This window comes from Notamacropus eugenii, chromosome 3 (assembly GCF_028372415.1).
Source record: "Notamacropus eugenii isolate mMacEug1 chromosome 3, mMacEug1.pri_v2, whole genome shotgun sequence".
Taxonomy (NCBI): domain Eukaryota; kingdom Metazoa; phylum Chordata; class Mammalia; order Diprotodontia; family Macropodidae; genus Notamacropus; species Notamacropus eugenii.
In genome coordinates this window covers 475,141,652-475,157,758 of record NC_092874.1, presented here as the reverse complement: position 1 = coordinate 475,157,758, position 16,107 = coordinate 475,141,652, and the positions used below count along the sequence as shown (strand labels likewise).

General features: G+C 43.3%; 1 protein-coding gene across 6 annotated transcripts in view; it reads right to left on the bottom strand.

Moving 5' to 3' along the window:
- The window catches only part of ERC2 (ELKS/RAB6-interacting/CAST family member 2), a 1,010,504-nt gene that overhangs the window by 728,334 nt on the left and 266,063 nt on the right, over positions 1-16,107 (bottom strand). For all 6 annotated transcript variants that reach the window (XM_072599028.1, XM_072599030.1, XM_072599026.1 and 3 more), the window contains 2 exons: positions 9,809-9,964; positions 591-758 (listed from right to left, as the gene is read on the bottom strand). In XM_072599028.1, coding sequence (XP_072455129.1) covers positions 591-758; positions 9,809-9,964 — 324 coding nt within the window. The remainder of the gene's footprint in view (positions 1-590; positions 759-9,808; positions 9,965-16,107) is intronic.

Sequence of the window (16,107 nt, the reverse complement as noted above, 5' to 3'; positions counted from 1 at the left end):
ATAACCATATCTCCTGTAGGAACAGTGGATGAACGAAGCTCATTTAAGAAATAGAAAGGCCCCCTGAGGACACACAGTCTGACCCCTCATTTCACAGCTCAGGAAACTGAGGCTCGGCAAGATCTTGTAACTCAAGAACGATGGTACCAAAGCTATAATACTAATAGCTAACGTTTACATAGCTATTCAAGTAACCTTGAAGATTGATAAAATTATGTTTGTGTGTATTTCCCTCATTTAACTGTCCCAATGATCCTGGGAGGCAGGTGCGATTATCACCCCCGTTTTACAAATGAGGAAACTGAGGTGGAAGCAAAGTGACTTGACCAGGGTCATCCAGTTAGTGAGTGTCTGAGGCAGGATTTGAACTCAGGTCTTTCTGGCTCTATCCAGATAGCATAGACAGCGTGTGACAGAAGCAAGAATTGAACTCCTGTCCTCAAACCCAGAGGCACAGCCCTTTTCCCTTCACCACACCACCTACTGATGTTTCACAGGTGCTGATGACAAGATGGACAAGCGAAGCTCCAGGCATGTACCTGGCCAGGTGCAGCCCATCCCACCTAGCTCTGCAGGATGGTGGCCCTTACCTCCGTCTGCAGGATGGCTGCCCGCTGCTCTTTGGCAGTCAGGGATTCTTTTAGCACCTCAATATGCTGCTTGCAATCTGAGTTCTGGTTGCTGAGGGTTTCCAGCTTGGTCTGTAAGGCCAAAAGTTCCGACTCCTTCTTGGAGAATTCCTGTTTCAACTGATCAACCTGAAACAACAAGAAGCTCATGTTAGGGATGGGAACCCACAGGACCCTGCTCCCTTCCCTCCCTGGCCCAGACAAGCTCTAGGGAAGACCCTGTTCACCTCAGGGTCTGCCAGGCAGAGGGAAGCTCGCCAGAGCCTCGGGCATGGATGAGGGAGCCCTCCTCTCACTCACAAAACTAGCCTCCTGCCCAAGTGGAGTCCCCAGATTCCTCCTCCTCCCTCCCTGGGACCCCAAAAACTTTATCCCCTTTATCCCCAAACACTTGGCAGAGAGCCTGGGCATAGATGTCCAGTTCTTAATATCTGGGTGACCTTGAGTAAGTCATTTACCTTGCCTCATTTTCCCCATCAAAAGAGCTGGTCCTGCCTATAAAACCTATGACCTACTTGACTAATCTGGTGTTGGCTGTGGGTGCAGTCATGATACAGCAGATCCTTTATCCATTTATATCATTCCTCACTTCAGCAAAGTAAAGTGACTTATGCAGTGTCACAAAGACCATAAGGACTAAGGAAGGATTCAAACTGAGACATGCAAACTCCCAGCCAAGTGTGCCAATGGAGTTTAGGATGGACTCACAAACGAGTGAGCTTCTCATCACGGGAAGTAGCCTAGTAGCCAAGCCCTTGGTGATCAGCTGAGGGTGCTCCAAGGACACAGAAAGAAGGCTGTCTGCCTTCCCTAGGGAGCTGGCCCAGCCAAGCCCTCAGGCTGCCTTAACTCTTAAATGTCTGCACCATGTTTGTATGTAGCATCTTACAGATGATCATGGAATGGTGCCTGTCTATCTGTCTGTCTCTCTCTCTGTCTCTCTGTCTCTCTGTCTCTCTCTCTCTCACTCACACACACACACACACACACACACACACACACACATACACACACACACACACACACACAGTAAGAAAGAGAGTATACAGGGAAAGGGCGGCCCAGGATGGTGACAGCAAACACACCACAAGAAATTCTAAACCTGTCAGCTTCCATTTTCTCCTTAAAATCGATATCCTTGGGGCAGCTATGCAGCACAGCGAATGGACCACTGACCTTGAAGTCAGGAGGACCTGAGTTCAAATCCAGGTTCAGACCCTTACCAGTTGTGTGACCCTGGGCAAGTCATTTAACCCCAATGGCCTCAAAAAAATCAGTATCCTCAAAAATAACGTAAGGGCACAAAGGCATAGGTCATTGTGACCAGTCCTGCCAATGAAAGTGCTTCATTTAAAATAATAACGAAGAGAAACTTCCAAGGCAGGACCCCTTTGGGGGGGAGACTCCTAGAAGTCCCTCAAGCCCCCACTAGTAGGGAAACATTTACTGGCCAGAGAAGGAGTACACAAGGCATATCCATGGCATCGGGAAGAGTACATCCTCCTCTGACACCGACCATTCAATTAACACCTCAGAGCCTTCAGCAGATCTGGAAGATCATGATCAGCAGGTGGTGCCAAGTGCACAGAGTGCTGGCTTGGGATCAGGAAGACCCACCTTCCTGAGCTCAGATCAGGCCTCAGACACTTACTAGCTGTAGGACCATGGACAAGTCACTTCAACCCATTTACCTCAGTTTTCTCATCTGTAAAATGAACTGGAAAAAGAAATGGTGAACCACTCTAGCATCTCTGCCAGATAGGGTCATGGAGAGTCTGACAGGACTGAAACGACTAACCAAAACAAGTGGTACGCAGGAAAGAACAAAGTTTGGAGACAGAGGACTGGGTCCAAATCCTGCTTCTGACGCTACCCTGTGACCTTGGGGAAATCACTGCCACCTCCCTAGGCCTCAGTTTCCTGATCTGTAAAAGAAAGAGGTTGGATTGGATATGCTGTTGGATTCCATGACCCTATGATGCTGATGGGGGAAGAAAAGGGCAGTAGGGGTAAGGGGGCTAAGAACAGTTGTTAAGAGAAATGTGATGTCCTTGATGGGGGAGGGGGAGACATTCCTCCTTGCAGCAGTAACTCAGTTAAAATGGAAAATGATATGACCAGAAACGCAGGTCTGCGGAAGAGTGAGAAAGGCAAGGCGAGGGTGGAGTTGAAGGCCAGTCTGAGTGACATCACATGCTTTAGGGGGGCCCGTGCAAACATCACACCCACTTCATCTCTCCTGAAGGTTCTTCCCCCAGCCCTGTCTGAGACATGAGAGAAGAACGTGCCAAAAAAACCAGCTTCTTTGTCATCCCTGATTCAGCCTTCCCATCACTAGGACGGCATGCGATGATCACAACCCAAGTTAGGTGAGGGGGCTCCCAGACTCAGAGTGAGGGAGAAAATGTGCTTGAAATTCAGAACAAAAGAGGCCAGCATCGAAGGCAGCTGAGTGGCACTGCTGACAGACAGGGGGGAAATGCACCGAGGTGAGGCTCCTCCGCTACAAGGGCCAAGAGAAGGAGAACTAGCGGGCTGTGAACAAAGCCTTCTTCAGAATGAGGAGGGCTAGAATTCCTTCCCCCAACCTAATTATCTGTATGGTACCCTCTCAAAGGACTAATGATGCAGCTGAGTGACACAGTGTGTAGAGTACTGGGTCTGGAGTTAGGAAGACCTGAGTTCAAATCCAGCTTTAAACATGTCCTAGCTGGGTGACCCTGGGCAAGTCACTTAACCTCTGCTTGTCTCAGTTTCTTCAACATCTAGTGGAGATAATAATAGCCCCTTCCACCTAGGGTTGCTGTAAGGATTGGTGGAGATAGCTTTCAATGTTTAGCACACTGTCTGGTACATAGTAGGTACCAGATACATGTCAGTGATTATTATTAAGGATGATTCTGAGCAGAGCTCACGCTTAACATCTCTCTGTTCGATTATATTGGTGAAGTCCAACTTCATCATTTAAATATAGGAACAGATCCATTCTGCTTGCAAATTATCCTACCAGAGATTTGCAAGCTTGAGTTTCTCAAGCATATTGAAAGAGACAGAGAAAGAAAAGGGAGAGAGAAAAGAGGGAAGAAGAAAGGGGAAGGGAGAGACAGAGAGAGAAAGACAGAGAGAAGGGAGAGGCAAAAGAGCAATAAGAGAGAAGGAGAGAGACAGAAAGGGGGGAGAGAGAGGGAGGGAGAGAGAGAAAGAAAGAGAGAGAGAAAGACAGAGAGAAGGGAGAGAGAGGCAAAAGAGCAATAAGAGAGAAGGAGAGAGAAAGAAAGGAGGGAGAGAGAGGGAGGGAAGGAGGGAGGGAGGGGGAGAGAGAGAGAGAGCGAGAAAGAGAGAGAGAAGGGAGAGAGGGGCAAAAGAGCAATAAGAGAGAAGGAGAGAGACGGAAAGGGGGAAGACAGAGGGAGGGAGAGAGAGAAAGAGAGAGAGGGAGAATATAGAGAGATGGTAGGCAGATAAATTAGATGATACATATAGAAAACTATGGCTAAGTATACAAAGCACACTTGAACACACAGATATAGATGGAGCCCCAACAGACCAGGACCCCTGGGTGCTTGGATCCTTGGTCACACCTTCCCATCTCTGCAATGGCTCTCCTACCTCCACAACTGGTGCTTCTCCCCTCCCTTCCCACGGATCATAGTGGCTAAAAGGATTTCATTTCCTTATTGCCACTAATGGTGAACACTGCAGTTTTGGGAGGGCCTACTAATCAAACTCTGTCCAGGCTTAAGGTCAAAATTTAGAGATGCCAATCCCTCATTTGACAATAAGGAAACAGGCTCCTAAAATGATTTGCTCAAGGTCATATAGCTAATTGGTGACGAAGTAAGGACACGTCTCTTAGGCTCTTGACTCCAAGTCCAGTGTCCATTTATGTAAGGCACAGAGCTTCTTAGTCACTCGTATTTACCCAGGAGCCCAGAAGTGTGAACAGTCACAGTGTATACAGATACAGACATACAGACATCTATATGTATATGCATATGTATGTATGTGTGTATATATAAACATATTTTACCAGATCTATGATGTCACTTTTATAAAGGGAACTCCCAATAAGGAAAGCCCCTCTGGCAATGCAGACAGGGACCTACTAAGCCTTAAAAATGTGCCTGAAGCAATAAAAGGCTAGGTAACTTGTGCAGGGTCCCAGGTCAGCATGTGTCAGAGGTAGGGTGTTCACAACTCCAGGGGTGGCTCTCTAGTTAGTCAAAGTAAAGTCAACAAGACTTTATTAAGTGCTTACTATGGGCCAGCTGGGCTGATACAAAGAAGGGTTAAAAACAGTCCTTGATCTCAGGGAGCTCACACTGCTATGGAGGAGAAAATAAGTAAATGACAAGGTACATACAATGATGATAAAGGTGCCGATGATAACTGACACTGTGTAAGACTGGCACCATGGATAGAGTTCTGGGCTCAGGAAGACTTGAGTTCAAACCTGGCCTCAGATACTTCCTAGCACTTAAAAAAAAAAAAAAAAATCTCTGTTTGCCTCAGTTTCCTAATCTGTAAAATAGGAACAATAACCGCACCGACCTCCCAAAGTTGTTGTGAGGACCAACCAATCCAGACAATCACTACAAAGCACTCAGCACTGTGCCTGGTACACAGCAAGTACTTGGTAAAAGTTACTTATTATCATTATAGTAACACTTCAAGATTTGCCTAACAACTCTTTGAGGTAGGTGGCAAGAAAACTGAGGCAGACAGGGATTAAGTGACTTGCTCAGGGTCACACTGCTATGAAGTATCTGAGGCAAAATTTGAACTCGGGTCTTCTGGACTCCAAACTGTGGGGCCAACTAGCAGCCTATTAAGATATATACAGAGAAGACAGAAAACCAACGCTATACTGCCTTTCACTATTGATACTCATTGCTTTAACATCTCACCAGTTATACGTCAATCCAGATAAGATGCCCAGAGCCAAGAGATGGGAGATCTTGTTCCTGGACCAGCCAGGAATCCAGGGTCACTGGATGGAAAGGTAAAAATGTACATGTTGGGGAGGAAGGTGTATGAAGACTGGAAAGAGAGGAGGGGGCAGTTATGAAAGACTTTGAAAGCCAAGCGAAGCATTTTGTATTGGACCCTGGAGCATAGAAGTGCTCAGAAAGAAATAAGGAAGGTTCCAGGTTCTATCCTCAGATCATGGCTCTATGTTTTGAGAGAGAGAAAGGCCTTGGTCAGTGTCCACAATCCACAGTTCTACAGCAAACTTGAGCTCCCCCATCTTGTGCATCCCTGAATCCTCCAAAGGGAAAGCACATCAGTGAAGAACTGGGAGCCATGAAGGGAACCACCTGCCAGCCATTGTGTTACGTTGTCTGGAGCTGCTTCCTGGGTCCAGAGACCCTGGCTCGGAGGACATGCTTCTCTGGCACTCCAGTCCTGGTGCCCTGAGCTGCCCTGACTGGGGAGGGCTTCACTCAGAACAATGAATCCAGCCACTTCCTACTCTAATGCCCCTTACATCCAATCCCAACCTCCTGGGACCACAAATCCACCAAACTGCTCCTGCTCCTGTCCGGAGCATGCCAGCTACCTCCTCAGGGGCTCCACCAACCATCCCTGGTGCTTACCCAACCAAAACCCTCCTCTCCCACCACCACTCCCCCATATGTGCTGTCCGACCCTACTAGACTGTAATGTACTTGAGGGAAGGGGCCATCTCACCTTTGCATTTGTATCCCCAGCACTTGGCACACAGTAAGCACTTAATAAATGCTTTATATTCAGGCACAGATGGGGGTTACATGGAATATAATCCTTTTATCTTCATGTGTACGTACACACATGCGTATGTCTGTATTGTGCACACAGACACATATACATATCAGTGCATGTCTACATGTATGCATATAACAATTACATGTGAACATTTTGTGTAATTGTATGTGTACATATGTAATTATATATGTACCCAACACACATTCATATGCATGAATGTATAGTGACAATATTTATACACTATATAAATGCAACATATATGAATATATTCATGTGCATCGATGTCCTATATATGTACATATATGCATATGTATACATAACTGTTTAAATCATTGGTTTCTATCATAATATCATATATTTTATGTTTTTAGATTACATTAATCTAAGAAAGGGACCATGAGCATCCCCAGAGAACTGTCAAAGGAGTCTGCATGACAGAAACAAAAGTTAAGGAGCCCTGATTCCATTCAATCCCTTGCTTTTATAGTTAAGGAAACTGAGGCCAAGGGAGGTGAAGTAAGTTGCCCAAGGCCACAGAGACAGGGAGCAAGTCAAGATTTGTGTTCAGGTGCTCAGGTCCCAAACACAGCCCTCTCTCTGCTTCCCCATGTGACCTTCTACTTGAGAAGAGCCTGTATTAAATTATTTCTAATAACAATAAAGGACATTGGGTAGGAAAAATTGATTAGATTAACTCTGCCTCATGAAAGAAATGAAGTTCACCCTCACCACAGGGCATTGTAATTACACGTGGTAGTGCCCGCGTTTGTCTTTTGGCCTTAGTCAATCTGTCCTTCTGCTCTTTTTTAATAAAACTCAGACTAAATAATCTTTTGTTCCGATGACCTGAAAGCCTTAAGGCACACAAAGAGCCTTGTCTGGCCGGCTCCCCAGGGTAGCTTTGGTCTCTGACAGCCAGACCAATATGGCCTCTCCACTGATAGAGATCATGATGAGGGGCAGAATTAGGATCTTCTGGTGACCTCGTTAATAGCAAGATGATGAACGGAGCTGTTGAGAGATGTGAGGAGGCAAGTGTGCCCTCGGGGAGGGATCCTTGTATCTAATCAGCAGTCAGGGATTCTTGGCCAAACAGCCTTCCCACCATCTCTCAGCCCTCCTGGACAGACAGAGATGGACAGCCTTCCAGAAAGTCAGACTGAGCATAGTCCGCTCCTCTTCCTCCCCAGGCACAAGAAGGTCTGTTGAGGAAAATGAATCTTTCACTTTGTCAGACCCTAAACCAAAGGAGTGGTAATGAAATCCTTCAGAAATTTTCTGTGCCCAGTGCCAGGTCCATCTACACAGCCAAATGGCTACATCTCCTAAATCCCCATTTGTACAAGCATGGTGGTGGAAAGACACTGGTCCTGGAGTTTTCAGTTCAAAGCTCACCTCTTACAATCAGCATGGTCCTGAACAAGTCATGTGACCCCTCTGGGGCTCAGTTTCCTCATCTGTAAAGGGAGGGAGTGAGGGGCCTGGTGGTCCCTAGAGTTCCTTTAAGCTCTAGAACTAGAAGCCTACAACCTGAGTCCCATTTCTATCCGTTCACACGATGGACAAACCATTTAAACTGTCTGGGCTCCAGTTTCCTAATCTATGAAATGAAGGCACTAGGCTATACAATCTCTGAGTTCCTTCCAGCTTTGAATCCTGGGTCCATATTTTAATATGAATTTTAACACAAATGCCACATTTTGGATCAGGGGAGCTGGGATTGAATCCCAATCACTGCCCATGAGATCTTCGTTGAGTGCGTTCTTCCACCAAAAAGAACGACGTCAGATTCGTGATGATGTGACATTTGCAAGAAAGCCCCAGTGTACAAGGAGAAGGCACTGACTTTCCCTCCCTCTCCAGCTGTCTTTATTTTTGACTTGAAAAAGAAATCCCTCCAGCTCCCCTGCAGTTTTCTCCCAGAAAACCACACCAGTCTAACACTCCCTCTCTTTATAAAGAAATAAATAGGATTTAAACCTGGAACAAGAACACAGAAGCAATCAAAGCTTATTGTAATGCAAAGATTTTTGTTTTAAGAAGAAATACCCTTGAGACAGAGAGAGACACTTTAAAAAAAAATGAAAGTCCTCTAAAGAACTGTTCAAGACTCCCCCTGAATGAAACACATGAATAACCAAAATTAAATGTAAAAGAAATGAAGCAGACCTGACCTGCAGCAGGCAGGAGAGGGGAAGGGTGAAAAGGAAGGTGGGGGAAGGGAAAGCAAGAAGAAGGAAGGAGAGGGAAGGGAGGGGAGGAAAGGACAAAACTTCAGCTTTAAAAGAAAAAGTGTATGAAGCCACTATCTCCAGTAACCTATCCACATTCCAGAGCAAAAGCCCAAAACTAAGAGCATCTGAAAGAAAGGAACTGCTGATTCAGAAATCAGGCGAAAATGGAGCCCAGTGGGAAAGTGCCCTCTTGCCATGGCTGTAAATGCAGAAAAAAAGCACTGAGAGGAAAGAACCACGGACATCTGGCAGGCCTTCCAGTATGGGAAGTCCCTCTGATGCACGTTGAGAACTCAGCCGTAACTTGCAATCCTAGGGTTTCCTGGGGCACCAAGAAGTTAAATGACTTGCCCAGAGTCACCCAGCCAGTTTGTTCCAGTGGCAGAACTTGAACCCAGGTCTTCCTGAATTGGAGGCCAGGTTGGAATCCAATACGAGCATATTTTGTATACAAGTATGTATATGTCTGCATATATACACATATATGCATGCACACATATGAATATACTACATATTATAATATGTAAAGCACTTTGTAAATATTGTTTATTACTATTAGATGACCACGTTACTTCTCTAATGGAAACATTTATTGTTTCATGACCCATTGGGGGTTTTCGTGGCCAAGATACTGCCGTGGTTTGCCATTTCCTTCTCCAGCTCATTTTACAGATGAGGAAACTGAGGCAAACAGAGTTCAGTGACTTGCTCAGGGTCACACAGCTAGGAAGTATCTGAGGTTGGATTTGAACTCAGGTCTTCCTGACTCTGGGGCCCAGCACTCTGTGCACTCTGGCACCCCCTAGCTGCACAATGGAAACATAAGGAAACTAAAAATTAAAAGTACAACACTCATAGAGAAAGCAGCGATTAAAGTACTCTGCTCCAATGACCTGGAATCTAAGCGTCTACGTTGCTCAAGGCCTTTAATTCTTCCAGAGGAATCATGGAATGATAGTTCAGAATCCACTCCTCTCATTTTACATTCAAAGAAACCAAGGCCTGGGAAGTTGAGGTCATTGCCTACAAGGAGTTGGGATTTGAACCCAGGTCCTTGGTCCACTGGGTCAGCAGACTCATCACTGCTTGGCAGCCTCTGAACTCTACAAATGACCATCAGTGTTGGCATAGCCCAAAGTGGCCTCACTTTTCCCAGCCCCCCAAGGGTCAGAGTCATGGGCCCCTGGACCCCGACCATACCTTGTTCTTCATGAACTTGGAATGGCTCTTATACACCTCCACCTGCTTGATTTCTTCTTCGCGCTCCTCTGTGTTCAGGACCCCGTTGGCTTTTAGCATCTGGATTTCATCCTCCAGGTCTCGGATGTTCCGCTCCAGGGAAGCAATCTTTGTGTCCTGTCAGTGACAACGGAGAGAATACATTAGATCCAAAAGAGGGTGTAAGGGAGAGATTCTTTGGAATACAAGAACACTCGCTTTGAAGCAGAAAGAGCCCTAAAGGCAGAATTAGAATCTCTATTAGTCAGTGAAAAAGCATTTTTAAAATATTTCTTATGTTCTGGGTACTATGTTAAAACAAAGAAAGGCAAAAAAAAACCCAAAACCTATATTAGAATATAGCTGTACAAGCACAGAGATCTGTAGAGACACACATATCTCCACAGAGAGAGATGCTTTAATTTAGCTATACTAGATTCGTTACTCTGATAGATAGGCTAATCTAGTATAGCTATATCCGAATGTGTCTAGATAAAGATTTATATATTAAAATATTTATGTTCTAGATAGAATATTTACATATGTTATATATCTACATCGAGATGTATGTATCTCTATAGCTATCCACACACATATGTACATATATCCATGTATATACACATGCATATGCACATATACATACATGGATATATGTATATATGTGTGTATCTATGGCATCTAGGTGGCTCAGGTGATAGAATTCTGGTTTTAGAATCAGAAAGACCTAAGTTCAGATCCTACCTCAGGCTCCCAGGGGTGACCCTGGGCTAGTCACTTAAACCTCTGCTTGCCTCAGTTTCCACATCTGCAAAATGAGGACCTACCTCCCAGGGTCGTGAGGATCAAATGAGATAATATTTATAATTTGTTACTGTTGCTGTTGTGTCATTTCAGTCATGTCCAACTCGTTGGGACTGTATTTGGGTTTTCATGGTAAAGACAGTGACAGGCTTTGCCATTTCCTTCTCCAGGTTATTTTACAGATGAGGAAACTGAGGCAAACAGCACGAAGTGACTTGCCCAGAGTCACAGAGCTAGTAAGTGTCTCAGGCCATATTTGAACTCAGGAAGATGAATCTTTCTAGAAAGCTTTTTGCTAATCTTACAATGCTATGTGAATGTTATTTGTTATTAATATTTGTTAATAAATATTGATGTTTGTTCAAAAAGAATATACTATACTTTTGTAATCATGGAAATGATGATATTCTATTTAGGCACCTAATTTACCTAGACTTGTCATATTGCACCGAGGACCAAATTTACCAGGCAAGTCAACAGCAACGGTAAATATGACCCAGGAAAAGGGGATCAGGTGATGAAGATGATGATGATGATGATGATGATGATGATGATGATGATGATGATGATGTAGAGGAGAAGGAAGATAACAGCTAACATTTAGTTAGCAGAGTGGATGCTTTGAGGACATCCCTTCACTTGAGACACACAACTGACACCCTGATGAGGTAAGTTACATGAACAAGTTTCATTTTCTGCATTTCACAGAGAGAGAAGCTAACTCACAGAGGGTTTAAGTGATTTAATTAAGGATCAAAAGAGCTTCGGTCTAGAGCTAGAAGGGACTTCAGAGGCCAGTTGACCCAACTCTCCTTTTATAGATGAGGAAACTGAGGCCCAAGGGCTTCCACAACTCTCCCAGGTCACAGAGGCAGCACACATCAAAACAGGATTTGAAGCCAGGTCCTCTGATGGAGAGTTGGGGCTCTCTCCCTTTTAGAACACTGTCTCCTAAGTGCCAGAGTCAGGATGTGAACTTGGGTGTTTCTATCTCCCAAGCCTAGTACTTCACTCTATATTCATATCATACTGCCTGGCACTATTTGTCAAAAATTTTACAGTTTGGGAAATAGTTCCCAAGTTTTGTACACATATATTTCATAATTGAACTGCAGAAGGCATGTTTGGAATTTGGCTCTGGAATAGGTTGGAAATCAGGTGCACAGATATGGATCAAGATGGTCTCTAATAGACTGACAGAAAAAGGTAAAGCTCAATAATGAGTCCGATTAAATGTTACTGATGCTTTAAGAATGGAGACATTGCAGAGGAGGAAAGAGTACAGGCAGAGATCTAAAAACAGGTGCTATAGTAATCACCCTGGCATACCCAGGATGGCTGCTAGCACAGGTTCTTAGATCTGCTTTACCAGGAAAAGTAGCTGTTCAAGGCATCAACAATCTTTAATTACATTCACTAGTTCAGGGGAAAAGTCAGTACCCTGAACTTGAGAGAAAATATAAGCAGAGAAATAAAGACCAACAGATAGGGTTCTACTACCTGAATCAAAACAATATTGTTATACACTTTACATACATCCCTGAATCTAGAGAGCCTTTATATCTGAGCAGTCAGGGAGCTCTGAACATATAGCTACTCAGTCTCGACCAGGGAATCACTAGGTCCTTCCCATAAGTGTGTCCCCCAAAGCAAAACCTCACCTCTCAGAATATATACTCTTTCAGCTAATAGGCTCAAAGCCAGAAAGCATCACAACCCTCATGACTTAGTACCTAATTAGAAATTGGTAAAAGTTGTGAAAGCCTTCCTACATGTAAGCTTCCCTTAATGGGCTCCATGTAAGGTCTCTTAATGGGCGGGGAAGATCTTATATCCCATTAACATTACAACAAGTTCTAAGCCTGGACCAGAGGTGTGATATTGATCAAGTCATGAAACTGACAGGAGACTCTGACTAAGTAAGCTTCTGTTGGAATTTGATCTGGGCCAAAATCAGAATTAATAAGATATTAACATTAATAAGACTTCCTTCAATGACCAATCAAACAAACACAGGACTTATTAAATACCTACTATTCACCTGGCACTGTACATCAAGGAGAAGGTACTTGAGCTAAACTTCAAAGGACACAAGGGATTTTAATAGAAATAATGAGATAGGGCATTCCAGACATGGGGGAACACTCTGTGCAAACAGAAGCAGGAGGTGGGAAGTTTTGTGTGAAGAACAGAAAATAAGCCAGTTTGACTAGAACCTAGAATGCATGAAGGAAACAGCTGTCATCAGCTTGAAAAGGAAGGTTGTCTAAAGTGCCAAATATATCTGTCCACAGAGCTCATCAATAAAGGATTCAAGGTAGACATGCAAAGAAAGCAGAAACAAAGGCAGAGACTATAGGATGAATTAAAAAAAAAAAAAGAACCACAGTTCTCTGGGAAAGAGTGCAAGGAGTATGGGGGAGGGGGGCTGGAGAGCACCGCTGAGGTCAATAAAAGAATTTTACTTTTTAGTAAATTGGAAAGGAAGTAAGGGGAAAGAGAACAAAATATGTTCCATGGAAACACTAAGCCCACTTTGAGCTGGCGTTTTGTTGTTCAGCTGTTTCAGTTGTGCCTGATTCTTCATGACCCCATTTGGGGTTTTCTTCACAAAGATACTGGAGTGGTTTGCATTTGCTTCTCCAGCTCATTTTACAGATAAGGAACTGAGTGGGTGCAGTTATGCTAATGAACAACAGTGATTATTTTCCTCTGTTTTCAATTCTAAAGAGAATTACATCCTTTGAATGAGAAAAATGAAACCAAAAGAGTTAAGAGGGAGTCAAAACCAGAGATGAGACATGTTCAGAGAACACCTAGATTTTTCCAAAGAGTTCCAGACCCCAAGCCTTGGATCCATTACACTCCAACATTCAGAAAGAGTAGTTAATATGATTACTGATCTAGGGTTAGGAATCTTGGGAAGATCATAAATAACAGATACTGGGCTCCAAGATTTAAGGACATATTTCCTGATTTTCCACAAAGGGATGTTAGTAGAGTCTGCCACTGACATGCAAGTGAATTTCATTTCTGCTTCTAGGAAAAGTATATAACTTATTATTAAAAGTGTGACTTGTGAACATTTCAAAAGGGAAATAGCAATCGTTAAAAGCCAGCATGACTTCATCAAGAATAGGTGTTGCCACATGAATCAAACTCTCTTTTTTATTTTTTTTTTAACCAAGCAACCAGACTGGTCAAATCTAAGAAATGACGAAGTCGTATTATACCTGGACTTCCACAAACCAGACTGCCTCATTCTATCTTTGTTGACAAGGTAGAGAAATGTGGAATAGATACCAGGTAGATTAGGAAATAGGAGAATGACAGGACCCAAAGAGTAGCCACTGGCTTCGTTTTCATCTTGGAGGGATATCTCTGGTGAAGTATACCAGAGATTTAGGTTTGGCACTGTGCTGTTTAGCATTTTTATCACTGACTTGGATGAAGACATGGAAGATATTCTTGCCAAATTTACAAATGTTATGAAGTGGGAAAAAAGAGCTGTCATGATGAGTGAGAATGTCCAAAAAGATCTCTAAAGGCCAGAATGAGAAACAGAATTTAATGAGATGGAAATCACAAGGGATAAATGTAAAGTTCTAAACTTGGTTTAAAAAAAATATCAACATTAAAAGTTCAGGAAGAGCAAGGTGGATCTCAAGTGCAAAAGATCTGGAGGCATCAATGGACCATAAACTCACCACAAGACAATAGTCAACAGTCACATGACATCCAATAAAGCTGCTGATATCCTAGTCAAACATTAAGAGGAACACTGTCAAGAAGGAGGGGTGTCAACATTTTGCTACTCTTTGTCCTAGTAAGACATCTTAAGTAGTTCAGTTCTAGCTACACTTTAGGAAAGGTACTGACAGCTGGAAAAATTGTTAATGATAACAATAGTCTGCTGAGTACTTGAAGATTTTCAAAGGATTTGACATGCATAATCTAATTTGATCTTCACAGCACCCTTGTGAGATGGGTATTATTATTTTTCCCATTTTATCAATGAGGAAACAGAGGTTGATATCGAGTCAGAGGGTTAGGGCAGATTGTCCAGGGTCACATAATTAATAACTAGCTAAGCATGGATTAGACTTCAGGTCATCATGACTCAAGGGCAAGTGTCCTATCCGTTCTAACCAAGGTGCTTCTTAACACTCTCAGAAGTCAAGTCGATAAACATTTATCAAGTGCCTACTGTTTGTCAGGTGCTGTGTTGTGTTACCTGCTTTCGAACACATTTAGGAGAGGACACCAAGAATGGCATGAGGGCCACAGGTCATTAAAGGGTCAGCTGATTTAAGAAATTGGAGAGGCAAGCCTGAAGGAAAAAGAAGACTTCCAAAGGTTATGAGTGCTCCCTTCAAGAATTTAAAGTTTTCATTCTTCTCAGCTCTGGAGGGCAGAACAATGATTAAGAGATGGCTTCTTTCAAGTCCCAGGTAAATCCCACCTTCTACAAGAAGTTTTTCCCAGTCCTTTTTAATATGAGTGTCTTCCTTCCCTCTGTTGATTCTATTGGTCCATATCTTATTTAACCAAGCTGTCACCATGTTGTCTTTTCCATTAGACTGTGAGCTTCTTGAGGGTAAGAACCTTTGGCAAAGTACAGTGCTCACTTATACTGAAAACCCTACAAAATACAGGTAAGGAGGGAGGTAGGGAGCTTTTTCAATATCATGAAAAGTATCTGCCTGAAGCCAAAGGTAAGCATCTTCTGCAATGAGGACAAACTAGAAACTTTCTCCATAAATACAAGAGGAAAGCAAGGATGTTGACTCTTTGTGCTATTATTTCATATTGTTCTAGAAATGCCTGCAATAGGAATAGGACAAGAGTAAGAAATTAAATTAGAGACAAACATACCTTTCTTTGCAGAGGACATTTTGGTTTACTTAGAAAAACTTAGGGAATCAGCAAAGAAACTCATTTAGAGAATTAGTAGCTTCTACAAGGTTGCTGCCTACAAAATAAAATTCCCCAAATGAATAACATTTCTATAGAATAACAACAAAACCCAAAAGGAATTAGAGAAATAGAATCAGTGGCCTCAAAGGTCCCTTCTTGCTTCAAGTCTCTGCTCTTATAACCACCATGGAAAGAAGCATTATGGTACCCATTCTCCAGATGAGAAAACTGAGGCTCTGAAAAGTAAACTGAGTTATACAAGGTCCTATATCTAGAAAGTATCTGAGCCTGGATTCGAATCCAGATCTCCTAATTCTAAGAGTAATACAATGCTGCCAAACATTTAGCCCTGTCCCACACAACCTCCAAAACACATGATATGCTGTTGGGTTCAATCAGTCAACCAACATACATTTATTAAGCCCCAACTATGCATCAGCACTGTGTTAAGTGCTGGATATTCAAAGGCCAAAGCAGTGCCTGCCCTCAAGGCGCTTATATTCTAAGGGGGAATAAATGTGTAACTAAGTACAACCTATAGGGAGACTAGATGGGAAGCCAAT